General features: G+C 35.3%; 1 protein-coding gene across 1 annotated transcript in view; it reads left to right on the top strand.

Moving 5' to 3' along the window:
• The window catches only part of LOC136034858 (general transcription factor IIH subunit 4-like), a 54,631-nt gene that overhangs the window by 16,015 nt on the left and 20,487 nt on the right, over positions 1-18,129 (top strand). Inside the window, exons 4-5 of the mRNA XM_065716329.1 lie at positions 6,003-6,107; positions 11,391-11,522. Of these exons, the coding sequence (XP_065572401.1) occupies positions 6,003-6,107; positions 11,391-11,522 (237 nt within the window). The remainder of the gene's footprint in view (positions 1-6,002; positions 6,108-11,390; positions 11,523-18,129) is intronic.

Here is an 18,129-nt window from a genome sequence, read left to right as displayed (position 1 = left end):
GTTTCAAATTTTCAGGCTTGGATTTTTGCTCTCAATGGTTGACGTAATAGATTCTTGATGTTGTCGTAATCCAACTTTTAAATTCTGGTTAGTATGTCCTACATAAGAACTTCTGAAAATATATGGGATCTTATGGACTCCACTTTGATGTTCCACTGAAGTTGGATCTTTTCTAGGGTTCAGAAAACTACTTAAAGTATTACTACTCTTTAAAGCTACCTTTAAACCATTACTCTATTAAATTCTAAAAAAAGTAATGTAAGATATCTAAGGAAGTCTTAGAGATAACACAGGGTTGAGGGATATTTTTTTGTACTTTACCATAGGTTCCAGGGCTGAGTGAAAAACAAAACGAATTTTACAAACGAACGGTTCAAAGGTAGCTTTAAAAAGTAGTAATACTTTAAGTAGTTTTCTGAACTCTAGAAAAGATCCAACATGAGGGGAAAATCAAAGTGGAGTCCATCAGATCCCATGTATTTGCAGAAGCTCCTGTGAAGGACATACTAACCAGGATTTAAAATCTAGATGACTACAACAAGATTTTTTCCCGTCAATCCTAAAGCAATAATCCAAACCTGAAAATTTCACATCAGCTCCATCTAAACACATTTTTAATTTCCCAGGCCATTTTATAATGCTCAAAAATGTCTCTTTGATTCCAGGATCAATGCCCCTTAATTTCTGGGGACCAGGGCTTAAAACACGTTTTTGGGGAATTATTTAGTCTCATAGGAAACACTAAAACTTCAACACACACATATACAAATATACAAAGAAAATTTTGAGAAGTCAGTATCGGGCTAGTGATAAATCACAGGGGGTCTTGGCATGTCCCTTATATATATATATATATATATATATATATATATATATATATATATATATATATATATATATATATATATATATATATATATATAGGATGAAAATTCTCCAGAGCCATTGCTGGCGCATAGGGCGTCGAATCGACGTTTCAGTTGCTGGGTATTTTTACAAGAACAAGTAGCAAGCTTGTCGCCCAACATATATATATATATATATATATATATATATATATATATCTCTGAGTTTTAAAAATACCAAACGAGTGATTGCCACAGATTTCATCCGGGAGTGTGTTCCATGCCTTAGGACACGCGATGGAAGGATTAAAATCAGACCTGGCTGTTTTCGTTTGCGGAATTTGCATTTGGTTTCTATTTCGAAGCGTATACGAATTTGTATCTTGCACAAAATCTTGGAAAAAAGATTCAAAGCACCTAGGCAACTCACCATGGAGGAACTTAAAAATAAGGGTTGCACACGACATAGCATATTCTGTGTCTGTAGTTAGGAGGTCATGTTAAGGATGTAAATGTTTTTTTTTTTATAATTACAGCAGCTTTTTTGCTGGATTACTTTTATTTGGGGCAACAGAGAAGGAAATGTTGACATCCAAGTAGTGTTACAGCAAGTCAGATATGATCGAATCAGAAAAAAAATACAGTGTACATAAAATTGATCTTGTAAATGTGTGTTTGAATTTATGGATGATGCCCATATTTCTCAAAAGTTTTGCTGTGATCATCTCAATATGCTTCTTGAAAGGCAGATTTTCATTTAATATCTCACATGTCTTTCCTGGGGTCGACACAATGGTCCATTAGATGCCTGAAGTACAGTAAACAATGGATATATCTGTTTCGTCCTCGAAAATATTAGAAAGTATGATTTCAATACATTCAGAGCAAGCAAGTTGGAGTCAAACCACAAGCATGTTTTTTCCATAAGAATTTCAAGTTTGGCTCTCAATGCCTACTCTGCCTGCTCAGCGCAGGTGACGTTACTATCATCAGCAAAAGCCACTAAAATTTCATTATTATTAGTCTCACCAGCATTCGAGAGATGGAATTTGTTGCTGTAACACAGATTGCAACAAACGCTTGGAACATTATTAGAAATATAATGATAAAGATCATTTATATAGATTAAGAACAGTGGCGGCCAAAAGACGGAACCTTGTGGCACATCAAAATCAACATTAAAAGACGGTAGAATATCTGCATTAAACGAAAATTTTCTTTCATTAAGGTGAGATTCAAACCAAATTAAAGCTGATCCTCTTATACCTATGCGAGAAAGCTTACCCAGAAGAATACGATGAGTAAAACTGTCGTATGCCTATTTTACATCAAGAAAAAATAGCAGCGGCTAATTTACCAGATTCAAAGGCGCTATGAATAAAATATAATAAAACTGCACAAGCTTGTTCTGTTGTGTGCTTAGAGCGGAAACCAAATTGGTGCTTATGCAGAAATTTCCTTGCTTCCAGTAAGTTGGAAATTTCCAGTAAGTTAAGAAGTTGTTTCTGCATAGGTTTCTCAAATACCTTTGAGAAAACAGACAGTAGGGAAATCGGTCAATAATTAGATGGATCACTTTTATTACCAACCCTGAACAGTGCTATCACCCTAGCTGTTCTAAGGGATTTTGGAAAAGCACCTTGTTCAAACAACATACTTACAAGTTTAGTTAAAGGAGCAATTATTTCCGAAAGAACGTGCTTAATAGCTTTTGTTGGGATATAATCAAGTCCAGACAAAGAAGAGCCATGTAGTCCAAAAACTATTCTAGTAACTTCAATCTCCGTTACAGGCTCAAGGACAATGGACTTTAGGCAATACGACCCCACATATTTTAGATATTCATCTTCGCTAGCAGAAGGAGATCGTTTGAAGCTGTTCCTTCTACTGTATTCCCACCAACTGATGCAGAAAAAGAAGCGAGAGAATTTCTTACTAAAGTTGGACCTTCCACTGTATTTTCATTCAAAACCAGATTAGTAGGAAGATTGGGAATACGGGAAGCTGGTCTAATCACCGAATTAATAATTTCCCAAGTTTTCCTCATATCCTCCTGGTTTCGCTAAGCTTCGAAGCATAATACGTGGTTTTTGACTTTCTTATCAGTGACTTATAACCATTTTTATATTCTTAAAATTGTTGCAGTTTAGCAGGTGAAGGACAATTCTTATATTTCTTTCATAAGTAATCTTTCCGCTGTGAACATTTTAGAAGACCATTTGTCATCCATGGGTTTAGCTGTCGGTATTTTTTGGTGCCAGTTTATAAGGATCTCTAGAAAAAGTATCAATAGGGGCTTGTTTAACAATATCATAAAATTTATATCTAGTTCTGTACTTTCATCAATATATCCCAAGACTGCTGAAGCAGTTTAGCATTAAGCTGAGAAAGATTTTTTTTCAGACAATTTAAATGGTGAAACCATTGGAATCAGAGGCTTAGTTTCCTTATTTGGGATCAACAAATTGCAAATTATTGGAAAATGGTCTGAAAATTCATCAAAACAGTGCTTTCATGTGCAACCAGAGAAGAAACTATATTATCTAATAAAATAGCTGACTTATCAATAACTCTTGTTGGAATCATGATCGTGGGTAAGAGACAATGCGTCAGTATTGCCGAAAGAAAATCAGCTGGTACTGAGCCATTATTCTCTAGGCGGTTTATATTAAAATCGCCCATAATTATTATTTCACAAGTTTGCTGACGCATATGCTCAATTATTTCATTAGACGCTTGAAGAAAAGACAACGAAAAACCACTTGGTGGTCTATACACTTCCTCCACAATTATCACCTCCCGGGATGAAGTATATCCCTCTATAAGCAAAGACTCAAAAATACCTTCAACATTTTTTGACAGATCTTTGCGTACCCTATAATTCAAAGTATCTAATATATAAATTGCAAGACCACCTTTGCTCATAGTTATGTATGGTTGTTTTTCGCAAACATACCCTAGAATTTCAAGAATTACGTCAGATATGTTTGTGAGAACAGTTTCGCAGAGACCGATGATATCTGGAGAAGAACAATCCACACATAAAAGTTTTAATTGATCAAATGATGACGATAAACCTTGTGTATTAAGGTGCAGAATCCTGAGGCAATCACGACATCTGGAAGCTTTTTCAATAACCTTAAGTTTATGTATTAACCACATTATCAACCATAAAATTACTAACATTAGAGTTACTTGCACTGATCCATTTAAAATTTCAAGTAAATTTAGATAATTGGATGGAATGTCCTCTACCCAAGCACCGGAAGGAGAATCAAGATTGAAAATGAGTTGATAAAGGCAGTCATTGCCGATAGTTTTTTTTTGTAATTTACTCTTAAGTAATTTAATGAAAAATTGTTTAAAAAAATACTAAGTATTATAAAAAAAAAATTAAATATAGAAGAACTTTAGCTGATAAAGTTATGCATTTTGGTTTTGGTTTTACAGTAAAGCCATTCCTGCAGAAAACAGCATCCAAACTTCTTTTTTTTATATCCTGATTAAATCATAGTTTTGTATATGTCCCCATACCGCAGTTATGTTAAGTTAAGTTATGCATTATTGTACTTCAAGCAGTAATCGAGAAATTTGAAATTTCGGAAGATATAATGGGTACTGCCTTATGAAAAAAAAAAAAAAAAAAAAAAAAAAAAAAAAACGGAGATCCAAATAATAAGTCACTCTCAAATGTTAGCAGAAATGATCCGTTTGGTGTTGAATTTTAAACATCACAAACGTGACAACGTTTAGTTGTCACAAAAGTCCACAAATACGTAAATATAAGAAAACGTAGATGGGGTTGGCCTTCTTCATGAAGCAGAAGCAATTAACTATTTATATACTAGGAAAATCCCTTTATTTTCAATCTAATATTAATCAAACGTTTATGTAATGGAGACATATACACAATGAATTGAAACCCAAGATACATATTTTTTTATTTTAAAAACAAAAATTAACTGTGGTCAATTCTGAGAGTTGATAAATTTTTTCTTGATTTCAATGTCAATTCTAGTTAAATCTCGTGAATTCCGATTCTGATTAATGATCAGAGTCACTGAAAGAATGAATTCAAAATCTTTGGAGAGATCGTGGATGGTGGTCAAAGCACAGTCTCAAAGCAAGGGGAGAGGTGGATTAGGATTGTTGAACAGTTTGTCGTCTTTAAGAAACTTGACATTGGGATCTCGCACATAAGTTCTTTCCCACAAGAACATAAAGTTGTTTTCACAAAGAACATAATGTTCTTTCCATTTTCAAAAACGCTAAGGGCAAAATCAGAAATTTTTGCTTGTTAGAAACCCATGTTTTTTTCTTTTTCCTGATGTTTTATTCTATGGCTTAGTTGTAATGTTTCAACGCAGCCGTCGGATCATTATAGAGCATGAATTTGCTGTAAAAAAAAAGGCTGAAATAAACTTCTTCCAAGAAATAAACGTCAATATTGTATATCTGAGATTCTGTATGTTTCATGTGTATATATTCAACATGTCTATATATTTTATATATTCTAGTCGTTAAAGGTACACTTAATACATTCAAATGTTAAAACTTCTTAGGAGACGGAGGATACTAACTTCATCACTGTCACGAGGGAGGCCCAGGGTTACTAGGAGATATTTCCCAATTAGCGTTGAATTTAAGGGAATTCGATACCTTAAAACTATTTTGCGAGCCTTGGTGTCGGCTAATCGTCTCAAAGACGGTTAGCCGTCTTTCTAGACGGCTAAAACCATTTTTAATTAATTTTGTAATTTATTATTTATGCTCACTGAAATAATTTTATGTCATGGTTATACTATATAATTTTTTTTATTAAAATTGCGATTAGTTTTGGTAAGTATGCCATGCTTTGTCTCATGGCTGAGGGATCAAATTGAAACTTTCAGGGCAAGTTTTTTGGGGGGTGAGGAGGGGGAGAATAAGGAGATTTCGAATTTTATGCTGGGTGTAACTGATCATCACAGTTACCAGTGGTAACTGGTCACCATGGTAATGTCACAGTAGTAACTCGTCATCACAGTTTTATCTCTGGTGATCACAAGAGAGTAAACTCAATTGTTCTTGTATGTCTGTCTTCCAAATGGCTTTTCGCTCCTCCTATTATAAATTTATTTCTGCTATTTTTTACTGACACCATATTTTACATTTCAGGCAACTTCCTAATATTGCCCAGCTGATGATTATGAGGCTCGTGTTTGTAGATGTTGCTATACCCGAAGCTGTTGTCAGGCAGTGGCTGCAAGTTTCTTCTTCAAAGTACTTAAAGTTTGGGTTTTGTTAAATGGTAGAAAACACAGTCTTTGCGGGAGACAAAAAGAATCATGTAGCTGGAACAGCTTGTGGGCCATTAAAAAAGTACTTTACGCCTCCAAGACGTGAGAAACTGTTTTGGTTTCAAAATGTCCCTTTCCAAGTATTCGTGTAACAAGGAAAAGAAAGTGTAATATGATTTGGAAAACTTAAATTTACCGCTAAAACCTCTAGAAACTAGCGTAAAAATCAAACAAAATGCAGAAAAATCAATTGTAGAAAATGGAAAACTTAATTCATTGCTCTTTGTTACGGGCGGTGAGATAATGATCTCCACTTTACCAAAATGTGACAGCGCTAGCTATTACCATTACATTATCAATGTGACCTTTAAATAACGGGTCAAAAATACGGTCTCCACAACTCAAGAAAAGAAACCTATGTTGTTTTTTCGGGGGGGGGGGGGTTGAATACGGCCTAAATTCATTGGCTTAAGCTTCACAAAGAATCTCTTGAACTTCAAGTCCGAACTATTTGTATAATGCTATTTTTAAAATCAGCATAACTACTTAAGGCGACTTAAGGAAGCGATAAAGTTAGCAAAATGGGTTAATGTTATTTTAGAAATCTTTCTGCATTACCTTGACTTGCTATAGTGGTTTCTCTTGCTATTGCAGCTCCTATATAAGTTCTTATGAATTTTGTCTGAGCTTAGAATGCTTATCGGCACTCTTTCCGAATGCTTGCTCATGCGAGGTAATAATTGCCTTTAACTGCAAAAGGCTTCGTTTAAAGGAACTATTGCTTTCTAAATCACGTTTTCAAACAAATATCTAAAAATGAATAACGGGTTGTAGTTTATTGTGCTGCCAAAAAATTCTGCTGATCTGTACGGATAAGGAAAAAAAAGTCGGGGTTTCTCCTTTGCTAATAGGGCAAAGGATTTAAATTATTAATTTTAATAAATTAAAGTACTCAAGTGTATGTTTGTAGTTGCTGTAGCGAGGTTTGAATATTATTTTTGTAGCGCGTTTTTTAACATCTTTTAGTTGTACTGACATGTAAGAAACGTTGTGGAGGTTTCAAATGGGACAGTAATGCTTTAGGATAGGCGTGATGTGGGCTGTATACCCTATTGGGAGCTGACGATTCGAGAGCTCAAACTGCGCAGTAATTGGAATTATCTGCAAGAACATTTTTTTGTATTCAATTTTAAGTATCAGTTTTGAAAGTAATTTAAAAGTACAGTAATTAAGTGTCTGTGAGAAAGCTAGGTTATACACTGCCACAATATAAATATTTAAATTCATTTCTTAAAACTCTCGTTTTCAAATTTAGTATTATCTTTTTTTGCTTCTTGTATTTCCTGATATCGAAAATAGTAATCAAAGGAATTTTATCAGCTTGAATGTATCTTTGACTTAGTGAAAGGTTGGATATTCATTAATAAATTTGTATTTTCCGAGCCACAATTTTGTTCGTGTCTAAATGGTTATCTCAAACTTTCAGTGTTTTTACTTTTTCTTTTCGGAGGTGGGCTTAAACAGTATCCCCCCCTCTTACAGCCATCCTAAAAAAAAATATGAAATAGTCCACGTGTTTGCACAAGTAAAAAAAACAACTAAAAAAAGCAAACAATGTTATTTAGATCGCAAAAATGAAACAAAAACTTGTTTCTGAGATGTTTTAACAACAAGAATAATAATTATTTTAATAATAAAATGATTACCATTATTTTTATATAAATAGATTTTTTCTCTTTTATTGTTACTGACTTAAAAATTTACCCGTTTTTAATATATTTTTGTCTCAATCATAAAAGGAAAGGCAGCGTGGCAGCCTAAGAAATTATTTAAAACTGGACAATGGCTATTCTTTTGGAATTGCCCAAGAAAGAGTGTCGGCCTATTCCCCTTTTGTATTTTAAATTAAAGCAGCATTTTCCAGACTAGGAGGTGCGCCAGCCTTGGGAGGCATTGAGTAGTCTAAGAGGAGGCGCGAAAACTAGTCAGTATTGACAAAAAATCAACTTAAAATTAAAACTATGCAGTGACACAAAATAGCTTCACCCTTTCTAGATGCTTCTGAACACTCCTTTGAGGGGGATCAGTTAGACGATATTTGCGATTAATTAATTTCTCAGACATGGACTGCAAAATTTACATTACAAGTAGAAGAAACCGTACAAGTAGAAGAAGCTAAAGCCACATATTTAATTCAATATTTTCAATAGCTGAACAGACTAAGATAACTTAAGATGTATTTTTTTTTGCAAACTCATTCCTGGCAAAGCCATATCCGGCAAAATCCACATCACATACAGTGTTAAAAAAATGCGAGTTCCCTCATTTTTACGATTTTCCCATGATATCCTATATTTGTCTGATAATCGCCAATTTTCTCAGTTTCATTTTTTGGTACTTAAGTATTATGGGAAAAACACTCCAGACATCACCCGGTTTTCACCCCTGTTAGTTTGCAATGTTGCTGGAATATAGTGTCTGACCAAGGATAGCTATGTTTCAATTAAATATTGAGTTGGTATTTTGTTTAGGCTAGGTTAGAATAGGTTTGTTTAGGTTACTTATTTAATGTGCTATGCTTTACTGTATATTTCTTATATAGTCGAAGGTTTAAATTGTTCAATTGTATAGGAACTTACAGACGGTTCTATAAAAGTAACGAAAGTTATAAACTATATAAAAAACAGTTCAGTTTAAGTGTGATTATTTAAAAGGCTGTGTGACAATATGGGGACTATTTACACATCCCTTTTGTACAATTGTAAAGAATGCTGACTACAAAAGCAATGAAAACGAGGACGCAAAAAATGTTTAAGGATGGTAATTTAATTATTAAACTGACATGTTTGGTGAATATTTTAGGAAAATTGAGCTTTTTGAATAAATCGATGTAAGGGTCGAATATACATCTGTTGATTTAAAAGGATAATCTGAAAGTATTTATACAAAAGAGTAATGAAAGGCAAATTTAGAAAAAATAAGTTTGACATGCTTCCACTTTTAAACTCGTGCATCCAAGATAAAATAGAAGCAAACATAAATCCACTTGTCGAACACTTGGTTACTTTGTTAATTAATTTATGAAATTATTTTCATGGCCGATTTTACAAAATATGCGTGGACACAGGATCCATTTATTGACGAAGAAGATGACGAATTTAAATTAAAAAAATAATGAGAAAGAATACTTGATTTAATTAGCTTGTCAACATTGTTTAATATAAAATTTTTAATGTCTATCTCTAAATCAGCTTTGACTAGATATTAAAAATGAATACAATATTTTGTCAAATAAAGCTTTAAAAGCATTGATGACGTTTCGCGAAATTTCATTAATAGCAAATAGGATATTCAGGAGTAGCTGAAATGAAACCCATTTATTGTGTTTGTTTGGTTATAGAAAAGGAAATTCATGCAGTCATCTCATCATTGACAATAAGATTGCACAAACTTTGTGCTAATTATAGGCAAGCAGATCTATCTCTTGCTATATAAGATTGTTATTTGTTTTCCTTGTTTGTAAGAGTTTGTCTTAGTAAATTTTGTAGTACTAAAAATTTTCGTGTCTGAATTATTTTCTAAAATCGAAGTGAGGCACCATGCGATCAAATATTTTTAAGGGAGTCCTAGTAAGATGAAATTTTGGAATCCACCGAATTAAACAGTTACAGGAATTGGTTAATTTACTTTCTGTACCAACTGAAAACGAGCAACATTTTTTCCCTCTGTTTTTTTTCTGTAATCTCTAATATATCTCTAAATATCTTAGGTCTATGTACGATTCTTGGTTATGGTTCTTCTTCTTCTTATGTTTATGGTTCTTATGGTTATGGTTATGTTATGCTTCTTATGGTTCTTTTTTGCTCTTCTATGGATTTAAATTTTAATGAAAGACCACAATTTTGCGTTAATTTTTTTAAATTTGGTGCATACTTTGAAAATACTTGGAGCCTTAGATTAAAATTGTTGAAAAATGGACAATTTTCTTATTTTTTAGGTATTTTTTGGTTTTTCTACAAGAAAAAAAGTAATTAATATCAAATTTGTGACTCTGTGAATTAATAGGTCTGAGATCTTAATTGTGCAAGTAGCCATTGATGCGCATGTAAATTTTTGGATCAGTTTTAAGCTACCCTGCTGATTTCGTTATCACGAGGTTCCTCCTTTTTCCTCAAGTTTCTTTTGCCTATTGTTTTGAGCTCTGAAGATGGTAGGGTGAAAACCCTTTCTGAATCATCTGTTTCATTACGCTATTCACTGGTCAACATTTGTCTGTTTTGTCTTTTTGTTCCTTCAATCTTTTTCTCGATCTTAGGTTTTTCAAACACTGTTTTATCTAATTCAGGTTTATTTAGTAATTTAGATTTGGTAAACTCAGGCTAATAGTTAATGTGGTAGTTGACCTTTCCTGACTCTGGTATTATTTTAACCTTTGTGGAGTTGCAAGGCAGGCCCCTAAATCTGGTTCAACCACTTTTACTAGGAGGGCATGTTGTTTTCAGCTAAACTTGGTTGACAGTAAGATTAAGGCCCATATTCTTGCCTTTCAATGATTTGCACTGATATAACATGTGGGGGCGGGTGGGTATTGAGGTATTTAAAATATGCACATTAATCAGCCTAATTTCTTATAACAGCTTTATAGACGGGTTGGCTGACTTCATTAAAGAAAACCCGATTTGTAGTTACAGCCATCATAGTTATTGTCCATACTCGCTTGGACCTCTTTAACGAAAGAAATATTGTCTTGTCGTCCACATCCAGAAGAAGGACTTCCTGGAACCCAATTTAATACTATAGGGATTAGCAGCTAGAAATTTTGTTTTTCCTTTGCAGAGTTTGACTCCAATCTGACTGATTTTATCACTAATTGTTCCCACAACTGTTACCAATGGGCTACTGTTGCGGCATCGCTTCACAGAACCTTTGTATCCGAAACTAGTTCTTTTTAATTTATGCATTAAAAGACTTTTTGTAGATCTTGTTGGTCTAATTGAATATCTCACTGCTCCAAATGATCTGATCTTTTTTTTTCTCTCTTTTATCTATTCTCTGTATACTTCACGTTAAAAGCATAGAAAAAACTAAATTGTACTTGTTTAATTTAGTTATGTGACTAAGACTTTATTATTTTTTCGAAAATACTATGCATGTCTCTGGAATAATAAAGTCTAGATGAAAAAAAAAAACGCAAACACGTGCATTGTTGTAGAAATTAAAACATTGTGCATAAATTTATTTTTATCTAAAATGATTTTTTTTACAGACTATTTGATGAGATTTCACGAACTCTAACTGGCCTGAAAATTTGGACCAAAACGGTAGTATCCGGTGGTAACCCTGGTATCATACTAAATCAAATATTCAAGAAGCACTTGCGTGTTAGTTTAATTGGAGGGTAACTTTTTTTTTGCTATTCTTAACTTATACTTCACATATTTCCACCCATACTTATGCTTTACTTATACTTGTACATCTTCTTCACATATTCCATGAAGCTTTTGTTTTGTAGTTGAGTAAAACAAAGCAGAAAAAATAGCCAAAAGCAAAGTTGTATTTACGCTTTTAGAAGCCCATGTTTAAGTCAATGGAATCAAACTATTTTATCCCCTGGTTCTTGATAAAGTATAAGACCTCAACTTGTTTCCGCCTTCTTTTTAAGTGTTTCTCAGAGTTTGAAATTCAGCACATTAGTTCTTAGTAAAAGCAGTAATTCAGAACCTGGTGTTACCAAATTAAGTCCTGTTCCATATCTTTTGAGCCCTTTTTAACTTACAGCACCAAGGACAGTGAAAATGAAACCCGACTGTCTAAACTTGTTATTTGGAAATCAATCTATGCACATATTGAACACTGTAGACATTAACACTATATATAAATTAAAAATTAGGAAGAATTAGGAATTTAATTCTCAATGAAAAATACGTGCATGTATAGATGTTCAGTTTTAGACAGAAGTGGGCGCCAAATAAAAAAAGAAAATGGGTGAAAAAACGGTAAAAAAAGCATCTGGCCCTTCAGATGCTTTCATTTTTCACGTTAGATTTCATTTTTTACGTCATATTTTATTTTCACTCTCCTGGGGGCTTTAAGTAAAAATTGAGCTAAACAGATTTGGGAACAGAACTTAATTTTGGTAACACTGGTACTTTAAGGTAAAAAAAAGGGATGAAGGAGGGAGTAGTAGTCTCCTCCATACTTAAGAGAGCCAAGGTTATGGTAGCAAACTGCAAGTAAAGAGCAACCCTGTCAATAGAGGCCAAAATTTAGTTTCGAAATTTTGACTACAATTAATGCAACAACAAAATCTATAACTCAGAGTAGTTTTCACTGAACAATTCGCATGTCAGATACTATTAATGTGTGAGTTTTTGTTTATTTTTTCTCAATATTTTGGTTTTGTCTAGAAAGCTGGGCGAAAAAATAGCAAAAAAAGTATCTAGTGAAAGTATCTAGAAAAGTACGTGTGTATATAATATCTAATATTGATAGGGTTTTATTTTGGTGCTCTTGATACTAAAAGAAAATCTAAGTCATTTGCGATCGATCTTGGCTGTTTCGAATTGTTTTTTTTTTAAATAAATACAGCTGATCAGTTCAAAAATAACTTGCATTCCTACTGCAAATTATTTATGCTGAGTTCAGACACATAAATTCATTTTTCTAATGGTTACATATTTATTCCTATATATTTTAAGGTTATTACTTGGAAAGTAGGAAAAAAAATAATCATAATAATCACTTTTTCATAAATATAAAGAGTTAGAAATTTAGATTAAAACTTCGCTATATGGTGTGGTCTTTTTTCTTCCCTCATCGTTTTAAATTTGTATTTTTTTAAGACATAAATGATAGTGCTATTAACAATTGAGTATGCGCGCATACGTTCCTTTCAAACAGTGCCTTTCGGGCCCTCGCACTGGTGAGGGCACGGCCAGTCAGGTACGAGGACTGGCGGCACGTGTTGAGCAGTGCCATCCAAGCTCTTTTTTATCAATAAAGAACAGAAAAATTTAGATTGAAGACACATGTTTTTTTTTATAAATTTTCATGCCATGTTATTTATAATTTGAGTAGCTTGATCTTCTTATGCATCTTGCCTAAATTTCGAAATTTCCATAATTTTTGGATATATTTCTTTTTTTTATAGTCTTAGTTTTTTTGTGACATGGGAAAATTACGAGAAAAAATGATATTTTTTGCGGCAGTAGATAGCTGAGCCAAAAGATCCCTTGTCTCAGGCCCCCTCCCTCACCCCGACAGGATTCTGTGAAACAGGCTTTTCTTCTAATTTTAACTAATGCTACCATTAACAACTCACTGTAGCACCGAGCCGCCTGAGGCCAACACAGCTACGCCCTTCCTCCATCCCAATTTGTTCAAAACCTCCCTCTTTACACCCTCTCTGGAAATTCACATTTCATTTAAATCTTTCTTTGTGACATCCTCCCATCCCTACCGCGGATGCACGCTTTCTATTTAGTTCTAGACGATTGACCAGAAAGGACAATCTTCGGCAATCTGTTATCCTTCATCCGCAGAACGTGTCCTAATCATCGTAACCTTTCTCTCATTATAGCCCAAGAAAGTGGGATTGAACTACACTTTTCGTACAGCCTACTGTTTGAGATACAGTCAGTCAGCCTGGTACCCAGAACAGTCCGTAGACAATTATTCTGGAAAACCTATAGTAAATCTTCATCCGCTTTTCGGAGTGCCCATGCTTCAGAGCCATGTTTGACTACTGTCATCACTGTAGCTTCCAAAATTCTAATCTTGGTTTGCAGACTTATCTTCCTATTCTTCAAAGCTTTTTTTAACTGTGAAAAAATACCCTGAGCTCTGGCTATTCCATTTTTAACATCTTCACTGCTCTTACGTCCTTGCTAATAATAATACCAAGATAAGTGAAGCTCTCCACCTGAGCAATCTTTTCGTTACCCAACGTGAGCTTTTTATCTTCAGTTTTTCCTTGCCTTAGTTACTTATTCTTCCTAACATAATTTTTTTAAACCTATTCTAGTACCCTGAATTCGCAAAACCTTTAAAAGCTCATTAATTTTGCTCAAACTTTCATCTAGGATGCTTAAATCATCAGCATAATCTAAATCTGGGAGAGGTTTCCTCCCCGATTTCCTTCTGTGGTCTCCAATTTCCTTTGCTATGCTCCTTAATATCAAGTCTATCAAAATGATTCATATAAAAGGGAATAGAACACAAACGTGCTTAACTCCGGATTTAATACGAAACCAGCTCCTAACCTCATTTCCTTCCTTAACCGCAGCAGTGCTATTCTCGTACATAGTACTAATCACTTTGATGTATTTGCCTGGTATACTATACAAGGATAAAATCTTCGCTAAAGCTCTTCTGTCAACAGAATCGAACGCTTGCTTATAATCTATAAAACTAAGGTGTTCCACAGCTTAGACACTTCCCAATTATTAACCTAAGAGTAAAAATTTGGTCGACACATCACACCTCCTTAGTTCATATTGTAATACTTTCTCCAATTTATCCACTCTCTTTGCATTCCTTTTGTTTTCATATGATCTATCACTCAGATAATTCTCGTACAAGCCCCTTCTCCTGTCTAATAAACATAACATTTTTCCACTAATATTCCTAGCTGCGATCCTAACTTTCTTCCCCTAAGACACCATCAGCAACTTCACAAATATATTCTTCTCTGCTTTTATTAATTATTTTCTATATCGATGGATTATTTCCTATATATTTGATCAGGCCTAGTTGAGTGATTAGCGCTCCAGACTTGAAATCCTCAAGTCAGGCGTTCAAGCCCTGGTATTGCTGGTTACCTGGTTTGGAACGGGGATCAAAGATGTGACTATGTGAGCTCAGCCATAGTCGACCCAGTTCGAAATGGGTACCTGTAGAAATACAGAGGAAAATCAAGGAATTGTTGGATGATTTACGTCAACCACGGATTGCACTCCTGGCCGAAGACATCGAATTGATAAATTGGTACCTTCGCATTGCAGACCATTGGTCAGCATTAAAAAAAAAAAATATAATAATTTATTTCGAGGTTAGATGTTGGTTTTATATCTTTCTCAATTTTTATCACACAAAATTGGCAGATATTAATTCATTAAAGAAGCCAAATTTGGTTAAAGAACGCGCCTATTTCACTTTCTTATTTCTAATAAGTACTCTTCCAATTAATCGTTTTTATGGCACTTGATATTAACCAAGTGGTATATAGCAATCGCAAATTCTGTCGGTCTATCGGTCTGTCTGTCTGTCTGTCGGTCCCGGTTTTGCTACTTTAGGCACTTCCTGGTAAGCTAGGACGATGCAATTTGGCAGGCGTATCAGGGACCAGACCAGATTAAATTATAAATAGTCCTTTTCCCGATTTGACCATCTGGGGGGGGGAGGGGGGCCCGTTAATTCGAAAAAAATTAAAAAAATAGAAGTGTTTTTAACTTACGAACGGTTGATCAGATCTTAATGAAATTTGATGTTTGGAAGGATATCGTGTCTCAGAGCTGTTATTTTAAATCCCGACCGGACCTGGTGACATGGGGGGGATTTGGGAGGGGGAAACCTAAAATCTTGGAAAACACTTGGAGTGGAGGGATCGGGATGAAACTTGGTGGGAAAAATAAACACAAGTCCTAGATACCTGATTGACATAACCAGAACGAATCCGCTCTCTTTGGGGTAGTTGTGGGGGGGGGAGTTAATTCTGAAAAATTAGAAAAATTAGAGGTATTTTTTACGTACGAACGGGTGATCGAATCCCAATTTAATTTGATATTTAGAAGGATATCGTGTCTAAGAGCTCTTATTTTAAATCCCGACCGGATCTGGTGACATTGGGGGGAGTTGGGAGGGGGAAACCTAAAATCTTGGAAAACACTTAGAGTGGAGGGATCTGGGTGAAACTTGGTGGGAAAAATAAGCACAAGTCCTAGATACATGATTGACATAACCGGAACGGATCCGCTCTCTTTGGGTAGTTGAGGAGGGGGGAATAATTCTGAAAAATTAGAAAAAATGAGGTATTTTTAACTTACGAACAGGTGATTGGATCTCAATGAAATTTTATATTTAGAAGGATATCGTGTCTCAGAGCTCTTATTTTAAATCCCGACTGGATCTGGTGACATTGGGGGGGGAGTTGGGAGGGGGAAACCTAAAATCTTGGAAAACTCTTAGAGTGGAGGGATTGGGATGAAACTTGGTGGGAAAAATAAGCACAAGTCTTAGATACATGATTGACATAACTGGAACGGATTCGTTCTCTGTGGGGTAGTTGGGGGGGGGGGGGGTTAATTCTGAAAAATTAGAAAAAATGAGGTACTTTTAACTTACGGGTGATCGGATCTCAATGAAATCTGATATTTAGAAGGATATCGTGTTTATTATTTAGAAAGATATCGATATAGAAGGATACATAATTGGAACGGATCCGCTCTATTGCGGGGGTGGGGGGGGGGGGGGGGGGGTAATTCTGAAAAATTAGAAAAAATGACGTATTTTTAACTTACGAAGGAGTCATCGGATCTTCATGAAACTTCATATTTAGAAGGACCTCGTAACTCAGATCTCTTATTTTAAATCTCAACCGGATCTAGCGTCATTGAAAGGGGCAGTTGAGGGGGACAAGAAATCTTAGAAAATACTTAAAGCGGAGAGATCAGGATGAAACTGGATGGGAAGAATAAAAACCTGTCTAAGATACGTGACTGACATAACCGGACCGGATCTGCTCTCTTTGGTGGAGTTGGGGGGGGGGAGTAATTTTGAAAATTGAGGTATTTGTAACTTACGAAAGGGTGACCAGATCTTAATGAAATTTCATATTTAGAAGGATACTGTGCTTTAAAGCTCTAATTTTAAATTCCGACCAGATACTGTGACATTGGGGGGAGTTGGAGGGGGAAACCGGAATTCTTGGAAAACGTGAAAATTGGGGTATTTTTATCTTACGAATAGGTGATCGGATCTTAATGAAATTTGATATTTAGAATGAATTCATGTCTCAGAGCTCTTAGTTCAAATCCCGACCAGATCTTCTGACATTGGAAGGAGTTGGAGGGGGAAATCTTGGAAAAGACTTGGAGTGGAGGAATCGGGATGAAGCTTGGTGGAAAGAATAAGCAAATGTCCTTGATATGTGATTGACGTAACTGTACTGGATTCGCTCTCTTTGGAGGAGTTGGGGGGAGGGGTTCAGTGATTTTTGCCAGTTTGGTGCTTCTGGACGTGCTAGGACGTTGAAAATTGGTAGGCGTGTCAGGGAGCTGCACAAATTAACTTGATAAAGTCGTTTTCCCAGATTTGACCATCTGGGGGGCTTAAGGGAGAGAAATAATTAGGTATTTATAACTTACGATTGGGTGATCGGGTCTTAATGAATTTTGATATTTAGAAAGACATCGTGACTCAGAGCTCTTATTTTAAATCCTGACCGGCATTAAGCCTCTGATTTCCCTTTTAAATAAATCTATTGATTCTTAGAATTTTGTTAGAGCTCATACCATATGAGCTCTTGGCTCTTAGCTCTTCCTGCCTCGTCACAAGTGCCATTTCAGAGGTGAAAGTTGGGTTATTATGTCGCATTTAGAGGTATTCGCAAAACAATGTTTGGTTCGCTGGTTCCCATTTGAATTTCCGGATAGCTATGCCTCAGAACGTTGGAGAACACCCGGGTAAACAGCGGGAGTAACTATGACTCTCTTGTCCCGCATGCTTGAGAGGAGTGGCTACTCATTACCGCTGGATTGAGACCTAAGCTTGACACTCTCTTTGGGAGGCGTCTGCTATGATGGTTCTCCATAGGTGGAAGTAGGGACCTCGCACCTGCAAGTATGGCAACACTCGGTAGCTTCCCTTAGCTTGGCGTCTACCGAGCGATTGTTATGGGATAGAGGATATAGTCGTTCCTTTCCAGGGCATCACAGGGGTGATGCACTGAAAGGAGCAGGTGGAGCCATTCCCGGTCTGGCGACTTATGGGCTTAGGCTCTTAGGTCA

The sequence above is a fragment of the Artemia franciscana genome, chromosome 13, assembly GCF_032884065.1.
Source record: "Artemia franciscana chromosome 13, ASM3288406v1, whole genome shotgun sequence".
Taxonomy (NCBI): domain Eukaryota; kingdom Metazoa; phylum Arthropoda; class Branchiopoda; order Anostraca; family Artemiidae; genus Artemia; species Artemia franciscana.
This window is presented reverse-complemented; position numbering and strand designations above follow the sequence as displayed.